The 12733-nt window shown below is 33.3% G+C and overlaps 1 protein-coding gene across 1 annotated transcript in view; it reads right to left on the reverse strand.

The window, feature by feature from the left end:
- Positions 1-12733, reverse strand: part of GABA-B-R1 (gamma-aminobutyric acid type B receptor subunit 1) — a 338659-nt gene that overhangs the window by 258668 nt on the left and 67258 nt on the right. The window contains exon 2 of the mRNA XM_070107139.1: positions 10578-10832. Within this exon, the coding sequence (XP_069963240.1) occupies positions 10578-10829 (252 nt within the window). The 5' untranslated portion in view covers positions 10830-10832. The remainder of the gene's footprint in view (positions 1-10577; positions 10833-12733) is intronic.

A 12733-nucleotide genomic window follows, 5' to 3' on the forward strand; every position in this document is an offset into this window, starting at 1 on the left:
GACCCTCATAGTTGTGGTTTAGTTGAGTTTCGTTGAATTTAGTTAAAGTTTAAGTACGAAAACCAAAACTATTTAGTTGGTCCTCAATAGTTCAGTTACGCAGAGAATGCGTTAAATTAAAACGCATCAAACTATGAGTTAATTAATTCAAATTTGCTTAGCAACGTCGCCGCCTACGAATTAATAATACAAGTTCAGACCAATTTTGTGGCTTAACGCAGTTGTTGCTAGTACATGAAAGTGCGGTTTGGGAAGTGGGCCGCCCCATATATGCGCTATTATAGAGGATAAGAAGTGAGGTGAACACATAAACGCATAAGGATGCTATTCACTTTTGTTGAAGGATATTAAGTACGAAATAAATGCAAATTAGAATGTAGTAAATCATATATTTAAGAGAGTTGTGCTGCCAGAAACCATATGAGCAATCCGAAAACTAATTTACATCATCAGCTTTGATTGCTGAAGTGGAAGGATAACACTAAATTTCTATGAACAAATGTTTGAGAGTGCTACTGTTAAGGGATTTTTACTGTTCACTGAATTTAATTTAAAGATGTTTTTTCTACTTTTTGAGTATAAAAAATGTGTAGTACTAGGTACTTCACTAATATTATATTTTATAGTCGATCTTTATGAACAGACATAATAACGTATTTAATCATTTTTTCCTATCTTTGCATCAAATTATAAGTAAGATTAACATAAGAGAGCTCTACTAAACATTTAAGTTTAATTTAAAGATCGTGTCTCAAAAAAATTTTAACTGTGAAGCGCGTATATATGCTGCAGATCGTCAATTTGTAATAAAATTCCAAAAAAAAATTTTTTTGGGTTTTCTGAAAGTCATACGAAAAAAAATTTAAATAATTTCATGTTTCACTTCAAACTTTTAAAGTTCAGGGATTTTTTAGCAAAGTAATATATTTTTTACTAAATATCACTAAAGTTTTTTTATTCTTAGAGTTACCAAAATGTGTTTCCATAAAAGTTTACAACCACAAGTGAAAATAAAAAATCATGACTGAAAATAAAAAAGGCAAAAATTAGGCGGCAGAACTAAAATAGACAATCGTCTATTTAAAGTTAATTTTAAAAAAAATGTAAGTAAAATTGAAATGACTTTATTACTAGGTTACAATAATACAGTGCGTGGTGGAAGACTCGAAAAAAGTTATGCATAAGCAACAAAATTTTAAAATGACTCGCCGTTTAACTGTTATATATAAGATGACTATATAATATTTAGCAAATAAGACTAAGCGTAGATTATGGACTTATTGCGGCCAACAAAAAAACTAAATCTAAAATATATATTTAGCTAGTCTTGTTAAAAACTCTGTTACAATGTTTGCAATGCACACAGCAAGAACAAATTCGCAGCAAAAAGTGCTGTTATATTTTATTATAATTCAGTGTCTATTAATATAATAATTATATCAGTTCACTTTTTGATTTCGCTTATTAATATCAAGGAAAAAGGATTTATCGACCAGATCAATGTCAAGACTTATTTGATATGATCTCCACATGAAAGCCTAATGTCGTACAACTGGTCATCTTCTAGAGTTTGTAGTCAGAATTGCATAACTTGGCCTTTCGAATACCCCACACAAATTTGGAGAGTCTGATAAAGTCGTTGATTCGAGCAGATTTGTATTAAGTAATGACTGAATCGTTTGAAGACTTGTGTGAAAGACTTTTGTGACCATTTCGATTAAAGTTGTGTACATCGATGAATCGATATCTGCATTATAAAATAAAATAAAATAATATAGTTTAATTTTTATAACGCCCTGAAATTGTAACAAAATTTATGGCAGGATTATGTACACTTTGATGTTTAAGAACATTAAGTAGCAATAAATTGCAGTCTATATTGATTTATATTATATCTAAGACTGATCGGTTTGAAGCCAACTCGCCGAATTACTTTCGCTAATTTTTTCTACATATGCTTGGTTTGAGACAAAATTTCTATACCTTAAAATAAAGTATTCACTCAAAATTTGGTTAAGATATTAGTTAACAACAAACGCATATGGAACCTATAGCACAGCCACGCCCACTTTACAAAATTTCGCAAAAACAAGTCTTGAGTAAAAGCTTTTAAAAGCAACTAGAAAGTTCGAAAGAAAAGTTGAAAATTTAAAAATAATGTTTACAATTTCAAAATTTTTAAAAAATTCTAAAAACTTAATCCAAAAAATATATAAAAACATACCTTATACAAATAAAAAAGTTTCCTTTCAGAAATTTGATTTTTATCGCTCAGTTTGTATGGCAGCTATATGCCATAATGGTCCGATATCGGTCTTTTTACAAATGAGCAGCTGCTTGGGGAGAAAAGGACGTGCGCAAATTTTCGGAGTAATATCTGAAAACTGAGTGACTAGTTCGCAGTAATACCGACGGACAGACGGACATGGCAAAATCGACTTAGGTCGGTACGCTAATCGCTTATTTATATAAAGGGTGTTTTTGTTTTAGAGGTATAGAACTTGATTGACATGAATTTTATTTATCCGAAATATAATCTTGTGGCATTACATTTTATATGATTTCTGGCATATGACCGCTACGGCTGGCTCGGATGTAGTCCAATCTGGATGTCTAATTTTCGATTACTTTTTCCGACGTTTGTGGCCGTATATCGACAATAACACGGCGAATGTTGTCTTTCGAATGGTTAAGCGTTTGTGGCTTATGCGCATAGACCAATGACTGTACATAACCCCACAAAAACTAGTCTAGCGGTGTGAAATCACAAGATCTTGGAGGCCAATTCACAGGTCCAAAACGTGAAATTAGGCGGTCACCAAACGTGTCTTTCAAAAAATCGATTGTGGCACGAGCTGTGTGACATGTTGCGCCGTCTTGTTGGAACCACAGCTCCTGGACATCATGGTAGTTCAATTCAGGAATGAAAGAGTTAGTAATCATTCATCATCACCAGATTCCACCAGCTCAAAAAGCGCACCAAACAGTCAGTTTTTCAGGATGCAACGGTGTTTCGACATACACTTAAGAATTAGCTTCACTCATAATGCGGCAGTTTTGTTTGTTGACATAGTAATTCCACCAGAAGTGCGCTTCATCGCATCATACGTTAAAATGAACGTATTCCGCACAGAACCATTATTTTCGAAATAATTGCACTATTTGCAAGCATTGTTCAGACGTGAGTCTATTCGTGATGAATTGCCAAACCAAACTGAGAATAAATCACTTGACAGCTGTTAAATCGGTAGCCATCTTGAACAGTAATGCCAACTTAAAGTTCTATACCCCGAAAAAAAAACACCCGTTACTTTGTAGGAACTCCGAATTTCCCTTCAGTGTTTTACAAAATTCCACGCGAACTTAATTTGTACACTGTTTATTGTGTAGAAATTATTCAAAACTTACAGTTTTTATTACATTTTTTAAGCTTATTTAAAAATCCCATTTATTAATTTTTTTTTTTTAAATATTCTAAAATATTTTTTTCTTGTTTACAATTTAAAAGGCAAATATTCCAGAATAAATATCCAATAACCATAACAAAAATAGTTTTATAAAAACAGTTTTCAAAAACGCAAATTTAGTTAAATTTTGTTGAAATTAAATTTCAAAAAAAAAATCCCAATTTTGGTTTTGCCATAAAACTTAAAACTCATGACTAAAATGTTAAACAACTCTAAAAACCAATAACTAACTTGTAATAGCGCAAGTAAATTAAAATTTCCAACCAACCGAACAAACGCAATAAATACTAATAAAATCAAAAATGCATGAAGTCAACAAACTGTAAATTTTAGCAAACACTTTTGACTTTTAATTTGGCTAATTAACAACAAAATGTGCATATTTGGCTGCTAAACTGTAACTAACTCAATGCTGACCACGTGTGCGCCAGTTGCATGCACATACACGCACACAAACTAAATTAACGCTTTCATCAACACAGTGACCGCCTGCAAGCGGACAACATATGCGAGTAAAAAGTTTAAATTAAATGTTTGCTGAAAAATAAACAACGCACAAAGCTTGTAGGTGTCTGCGTGTGGAAATGTTTGTGTGTTTATAAGTGTATGTGTGTGTTTAGTCGTTGTGTACAAACACCGTTATTTTGTTAGTTGCGCAAGAGTTGCGTGGCTTTGTGCTTTTGTTGTTGTGTTTTGCAGCGCAACGTGTCCTCTTTGTTTAACGGCACCACAATCAAACGCATATAAGTTGTTGCTACAGCACAATGCCACGCCTCTCCCTCACAGCTCATACACACTTAGATATCTCTCTAGATATTTCCCAGGACAGCCATATTTATACTTTGCTCGGACGTACTGTTTACTTTTATCGCTACTCCACTGTTTATAGTATGTTATTTTAAAAACATGATATTGTTGTTGTTGTTGTTGTTTGCGCGTTTGTGTGTGTGTGTGTGTGACGCTCACTTTGGGGGCATGCATCGGTGCCACAAAACGCATTACTACGTCAACATACTATTAATATTCATTTTAAATAAATTTAAATAAAATTGCCAGCTACATAAACACTTACTTGTATATGTCTGTATATATGTGTATATGTGTGCTTGTGTATATGCAATGTAATGGCTTACAATAGCGTTAAATATGGCATACAAGCGACCATTAAGCACATAAATAAGTGGTCACTCAGCCGTAAAGTAGACTACACTTCAGTCTATGCAGTTGACTGCGGTGGTGTGTGTTTGTGTGTGCTGTCATTGCACTGTCACTGCTTGGTGTCGCTGCCAGTGCCTAGACTACAATTTTCTCCGATTGTTGTCCATTATTTTTGCATTTACTCCATTTTGCTGTAGTTTTTTGCTCGACTTTCTTTTTTTCCTTAACGTTGGCGTTGTCTGTCGCCACTTTGCGTCTTTGGGGAAATTATCTAATGTAGTTGGCGAGTTTAAAGAACAACTATGGACAAAGCCACACGCGCTTACATACACATACACAAAACATATATATATATATACATATACATATACAAACTAGCGCATTGGTTGAGAGTTATTTGACAGCGTGTTGACTCATCGCCAAAACAGCGAGTGTCGCTTATACAGAGCGTACGACTACAAAGACACTCTGTACAAAGCGCTATGCATTTCATGCTTGCCACAATATCTGGCTTAAGTCTATTGTTTGGCGCTTCAGTAGCAGCCTTCGGTGCGCCTTGTCTGTCCGCCTGTCTGCTTGCTGGTCATTCGGTGCCGCTAACTGCCCCCACTTGGCACTTTATCAGCTACTTTACCAAACGTTTGACTTGCTGAGAGCAAGAAAATTACAAAAAAAAAATATTGTAGAGTTTTTTACAGTTACTTAATGTCCACAGTGCTTCTGGCTTTAACTTGATTTTAACTTTTTAGCCCATTTGTATAGCTAAAACGGTATATTGAGTTTGCTACGAAGTTTGTAACACCCAGAGGTAAAACGTCCATATCTTTATAAATGATCGGCGTGATAAGTTGAACCGAACTAGCCATATCTGTCTACCCGTCCATCTGTCTATGTATACGCAAACTAGTCCTCATGTTTTGAGATATCGATTTGAAATTTCGCGCATGTTGATTCCTCCTCAAGAAGCTACTCATTTATCGGAACTGCCGATATCCAATCACAATAGAATTTATCTCCCATACAAACTGACAGGTTAAAATCAAGTTCTTGTATGAAATGCCTTATTTGACGAGATATCTTCACGAAATTAGACACAGCTTATTACCTGAGCAGAAACTACAATATTCAAAGAAACTGTTCAGATCGGATCACTAATGCATATAGCTGCCATACAAACTAACTGATCCAACTCAAGTCCTCGTATTGAAAACTTTTTTATTGTACAAGGTGTGGATATGAAATTTATCATTATGCTCCAATGAAATGTTTTAGACTGCGAACATATTATTCCGATGAGATCACTATAGCATATAGCTGTCATACAAACTGACCAACCAAAGTGAAGAAAAAAAACTTTATAAAAGATATTTTTTCCTTATTAAGTAATCTGAATTCGACTTAAAGGTTACTACACATATAGATCCTTTTCACAAAATATCGTCCTACTCTTTCTCCTACTATAATATATTATACTTAACTTTTTCTCTCTTACCCACTCTCGTTTCCTCTAATTGTATGTTTCTCCGTTCTTCTCTCTCTTCTATTCTATAACAATAATAGCCCTCTTTGAATAAAATACGCCTCCATATTTTTCTTTCTGCTTCTCTCTTCCTCTCCCTATATCTTTCTCATATACTCATTCTTTTTCTCTTTTTCATACTTTCTCTATCTCTACTACTCAATATATCTACAATATTATTATGTCTTTCGCTTTCACTAAAGCTCTTTTTTACATTGACGATCAGCAGATACACCACATTGTGATCAAGCGTGGGAGTCTTAAGTTTTTCGGGATTCGTAATAATATATATACACAACTTTATGACAAGCAACAATTCCAAAAATAAAAACCTTTTTAGGCAATTTCCTTTAGTTTTTAAAGGAAATTTGAATTTGAATTGAATAGTTTTTTTTTGGGTTTCGTTTAATTCTATTTCACATTTTCACTAAAATATTTTGCAAATTTTTTTCGCTCAGTTGCCTAACTGTAAGATTTCTTTTATCTTATTACATAAATTTTTTAATTAAGTGGCAACACGCCTCAAAAGTATTTTCACCATTTTAAACCTGTTTAGCATGACTCCTTGAAGTTTTTATATACACATTTTATCAAACAGTTGGCAACCCTTCTCAAACTCAATTTGGATTGTAGAGCTTCTAATTCCTCTCCATTTCGACAATATGGTTAATGTGTACTTTGCCTCAATTATTTTGAAAATTGCCTACAAGTCGCAACTCTGTAGTTGTATTATTTTGTTTAAACTGTCTAAGTATTGCTAATGAAGTCACGAAGTATAGAAAGACCCCAGAGAGCAGGTCACTAGAAGTTCTTAGTAAATTGTCCTCCTACCTTAAACAATTTCACTGTTTTTGTGCAACTCTCTAAAAAACCGATATAAGTATTACACCCTTGCTCCGGAGTTAACGCCCTATTTGTGAGTCAAATAATTATAGAAGCAAACATAGAAAATGTTTTATAGTCTCCTCTTCTTGTACCTCCGGATAGCTTCTATAATAGTCCTTATGGTAAGGTGCACCTACTCTGTTGGAGTATAAATTCCCTCTTTCCCGGAGTCTAATCGTAAGTAAGGTGGTGACTGCTCTTGCTCGTTCGTCTGTTGTACAGTTACCAGGGATACCACTATGGCCTAGAACCCATTGATTATCGTGAAAGGTGATGTTAGATCTAGTAACAGATTAAGAAATTTTTTCACTATCTTTGATGAAACCCTAGGAGACTTTAGTGATTTCAAAGCGACTTGGCTATCTGTATATATAAATATATTCCTTATTATGAGCACACTTTTTGTCAGAACAAGAAGACTTCCTTTAAGCTGCTTGCGGAGAAAATGTCGCGTGCAAAATTTTACATCGATAATCTTGAAAACTGAGGGATTAGATCCCATTTATATAGCCAGGTGATTATATATATATTTTATAGAGTAGCCGATATTTCTTTAAGGGTGTTACAAACATGGTGGCAATGTTGAAGCACCCTCTTTCGGATACAAAAAATGGTAAAAAGAAATCTAGCTTATTTTATGACAATGGCAAAATTGACTCTTTCAATAAGTTTAATGAAGCTTATACTTATTGTACCCCTAAATTGTTCCAGAAACAGTCAACCAGCTTGAATAGTTAAAAAATTAATAAGCTACAAAGTGCTGAAGTCCATATTTTATTCACTTCCTTTAATCTCTATCCCTTTTGCAACTGAATTTAAAATCTTGTATTTCCGTCACTTACTTATGACGTCTATAAGCCATCCTCTGCCGTATATAAATGTATGAGTGCAATCTCTTGCTCACAGTTTGACCTAAAAACCGTTTTATTGCCACTGGAAAATATTTACACACAGCCTTTACGAGCGTTTAAATTGCAATCGAATTATATTTTGCACATTTGTTGTCTGCTTAAAAACCAATTAAAATGCAATTAAGCCTAAAAGGTTCATAAATATCAACTGCTGTGTGTTGGTAAATTTCATTTTGGGACAGGAATTTCAAACACTTACGTTGCAATCGAGTAAATTAATTCTTTACTGTTACAGAAATGAATATAAAATAACTTGAACCAACACAAATTACTACTTATATATATATATGTACTTATGTGTGCATACTTGTATAGGAAGTATAAATGCAAATGAACTTACTAATTGCTATTAAATTAAGTTTTGTTTGTTGTCTATTGCTTTTTGTTTAACTACATTCTCATCTGGTTATTTAAATTGTGACTTAAGGGTGTGTTAGTAACCATTTCAAGAGTATTTTTTAATATTTTCATTTTTACTATTTTACCGAAAGAAATTCTCAACCGGTTTGTAGGTATTGCAAACAACTCCTCAATTTAGTCCATTAGCCAAATTTTCTTACTAAATAATGTTAATATAACTTTTATAAAAGTAAATATTCTTATTAGAGGCTACGTTACTAAAAGTTCGACAATTTGCTAACACCTTTTTTAAAATTTCGGCTATTAAGAGAATAAACAGCAATTCTCAACCGGTTCAAACAATTCCCTAATTGAGTCAATTAACGAAAATTCCTTAGAAAAACACTTGTGAACAAATTAGCAAACTTAATTTTACTGCTTTACCAGATCATATCATATCAGTTCAGTTCATATTTTAAGAAACATAACTGATTTTGAACGCAGAAACTTCTAATAAAATAGCTCCTAATAGTACTTAATTAAGAGTTGAGCAAGTTTTGGACATTTTTTAATGGTAGAATGTCCGTATAAATTTATTTTATTCGACTTATATGTTTATTGTTACAAAGTGAGGGTCTGACATAACCTCGGCGGAGCAGTTCAAGATGCTACAAACAGTTGAAACCATATGTTGAGAGCGACTTCTTACATAATACTTTAAGCCAATGGAGTTGTGACAATTTTGTATATTCGTGTGCCTTCCAGATAAACGACTTGAAATAGTCTGACTTTTTACCCCCATTTATACTCCTGTAAAATTCAATCTTATACTCTTTTCAAAAATATTATATTTGAAACCTTCCAAGCGAAGAAGTTCTTTGGACTATTTGTTAACTATTCATACATACCTGTATTAGGTGAAGCCGATAAAGGTGGTAATTCTAAGTAAAAGTTAGGACCTGTATTTCTAAAGGTATGGTTTTCGGACTGTTCAGCAAGTCTTGGCATATTTATACCAGAAAAGAGATTTAAGGATTGGGTAAAAATAATCTTCGTTCTTACCAGATATAAAGTCATATATATATACATGATCTTAGCGCCCTAAAATTTCGAAATTGGATCAAATCTTAGCAAGTACGTTGATACCGAATATGTCGGCCTAAGTGTCTATGGCTGAACCTAGTATTGAAACGCAGAGAGAATTTTGTATGATATTGTGTCCTAGTATCAAAATGGATAAAATTAGGGGAATGTTTCGCCCAGCCCCAATATACCCAATATTGTGCCCTAGTATGAAAAGGGAATGCTTCCTCCAGTCCCCATATATTTATTGTAATATAAAGATTTTCAAATTTTCAGTTGAATTTATACCTTACATATCAATCAATATGTGAGTTATCTTAATTAAATTCAGAGAGCATCTTGTTCTGTTAACAATAATTCGTAATGTCGAAAATGGATAAAATCGGCTCAATAGCTCAGCTCTCATACACATATCTTATAGGTATAAGGATATAATCAAAATATTCAGACACACCCTTACTTAACACTTTCTTACTTGTCAAGTTATGGGCTTCTTACCCAGCGGTTAAGACCTATATATTATTTAATTATATTTCAGAACGACGCTGTAATATTTTTCTTGACTAAATTTCGAAACCAGAGCTATATGAATGACTAAAAGTATAAGTTCAAAAGACATAAAACATGACAAGGCTTTTACTCATACAGGCTATTCTTCACTAGCGCTGCTACAGTCCACAGAAGTTTTCGGTTGTATAACTCAGTAGTCGTCATATTCAAATATTAACAAAAAATTTCAAAAAACTAATTTCGTTTTCATTTCTCACTCTCCACACATCTCTTTAAAGGCACTTCCTTTCTTATTTCTTAGCAATATTAGTCTAAAGCTAAGCGTACTTGTATAGTTGTAGTGGTAAGAAGAAAATGTGCATAGGGGAGAGGAAAAAAGGCGAAAAACAATTAAATTCTTTCAATTATGATTTCTCATATATCACTTTTTCATTTTTGCGAATACCCATAGCTTACAGCTGTCATGCGCTCATTAAAGATTTGCTCTCGCTACACTGTGTGCTTAGCCTAAGGGCAGTAGTGCCTCCTAATTGCTCGGTATCGGTGTGAGCTATACATCTTTTATATTTTATTTTAATTATACTTTATTAAACACTTCATTCCATGTAAAATGTTAAAATAATATTTTTTATTTATTTTTTTTTTAAATTTTAATTATAATATTCACTTTTTTTATAACATCAACTTAAATTCCCCCGCACTCACCTCACTATCATTGCTGTGCAGTATGAGTTTGAAGCCGGGCAACAGATTCGGCTCCTTATTGACATCATCCAATGCCAGTCTTGCAGCTGGCATACACGCCTGGCCGCCCTGCCATCCTCCTGTGCCGGCAATCGGAAATATACCGCCTATATGCAGTTCATCGGGTCGGCCGCCGTTCGTTAAATCGGCGTTGTGTAAAATTAATGAAAGCAGTAAAAATATCCAAAATGTTACAACACCATCACATGTCATATCCTGCAAAAGCAAACGAACACACAAAACATTGTTAAATATAACGGTGAAAAAGTCGAAAAAGGTTAACAAGCAAAAATTACAAAAAGTTAATTGCGAATGAACAATGCTCATTTGAGCACACACATACATCTGCCAGTCCATGTGTGTTTGTATGTGTGCATAAATTAATTAATTTGCATTTAACACATTTTAAACACCTTCATGCTGTGCAAATTATTTTATTGTACACAATAAAATTTCACAGACTTTAAAAAAATTAAGCGCAAATTGCTTCACACATTACCGTTATAATGTCAATGAGTGCATTATTGAAGCGCACACATTGCTGTTTCTATTTATACAAGCTGCTGTTGTTTGGTATGCATACCTATTGCATAAAAAAAGGAAACAATTAAAATAATATGAAAATGAAAAATAATATTAAAAGTTTTTTTTATTAGCAAACAAGAAAAAACGTTAACTTCGGCTGCACCGGAGCTATAATACCCTTAAAAGGTGCGTTTTTTTATAGCATAAAAGGGTATAAAAAGGCTTTATCTTGTTTTTAATCGATCAGCTTATATGGAAGCTATATGCTTAGTGGTCCGAACTTAAGAATTTATTTGATTTTGCCGTTACTTTGTTTATCTTGTCATATAAAAAGGTTTTCCATACAAGGACTGGATTTTGAATGTTTAGTTTGTATGGCAGCTATATGCTATAGTTATAGGCAATATTGGCGATTTTAATAAGCAATCAGCTTTTTGGGGAGAAATTTTAGATCGATATTTCGAAAACTGAGTTACTAATTCACGACTGATGTGGCTAAATCAACTCAGCTCGTCTCCCTATTCATTTACGTAATAATATTTTTTATAGGGTTTCTGAAGCTTTCATCTGGTTACCACAAACTTTGCGGCAGCCTTTATATACCATTGTCAGCGAATAAAAATAATCATAATATAAAAACCAAACAAAGTATTAAAAAACAATATGAATTCAAAAAATACCCAATGTTAAAAAAATTACTCTCTCTCAGCTAATTTATTAGCAATTTAAAGCGAAAGAAATAATTATATTATACATAAATATTGACATTGCATTATAGTTGCCAAACAAAAGCATTATCGCACACAACAACTGCGCTTATGCAGGTTGCCACCTGCCACCGTTTAGCACGCTTGATTGATTTACCACACCCCACTCGCTATTTGACGCAAAAAGTGCGCGCAACACTGGCAATACACAGACACGTTCTTGTAATTATATTGTTTTTGCTGTTGTTATATTTTTTATTGTTGTTGTATTTTTTGATGTTGCCGAACATTTTGTTGTTGTTGCATTTTTGTTACATTCCAATAAGCTGCTTAAATTACGCTGATTTCATAATAAAAATAATGTTTCGCCATATTGTTATAATTATATTAGGGTGATCCTTCCTTAAAACTTCAGATTAAGGAATTTGTTTTTTGTCTCATTCTTACGCCGATCAGCAGAGTATGGTAGTATAAAATTTCTGTCAACTCTATCTATTTTAAAACAAAAAACGCAACACTAATTTTCAACACTCTGTAGCGACGGCCATTTTCAAAATTTAAATTTAAATGTAACTCATATATGTTTGGACTCATATTTGCCAGAGTTTCAAAGAAATCGCAACATCACTTGCTCAGCGGTTTTTTACCGGCAAAGTTTTATCGAACTTTATTTGTGTTAAATGATCTCCAATCGGGTATCAGCCAAACCTTACAATACCTAACGTAACATTTACTGACTACACCAATGTATACTGTTTCAGCATTTTAGGCATTTAATATGACCGTTTTCAGAGAGCTGTTATTAACATAATTCTGCAGAGGGTGTATAAAGAAGGGACTAAAACGAGCCAGATATTTTTCATTCGATGAAAGTGATTAAACACG

Source organism: Bactrocera oleae, chromosome 3 (assembly GCF_042242935.1).
Source record: "Bactrocera oleae isolate idBacOlea1 chromosome 3, idBacOlea1, whole genome shotgun sequence".
NCBI classification, from domain to species: Eukaryota; Metazoa; Arthropoda; class Insecta; order Diptera; family Tephritidae; genus Bactrocera; species Bactrocera oleae.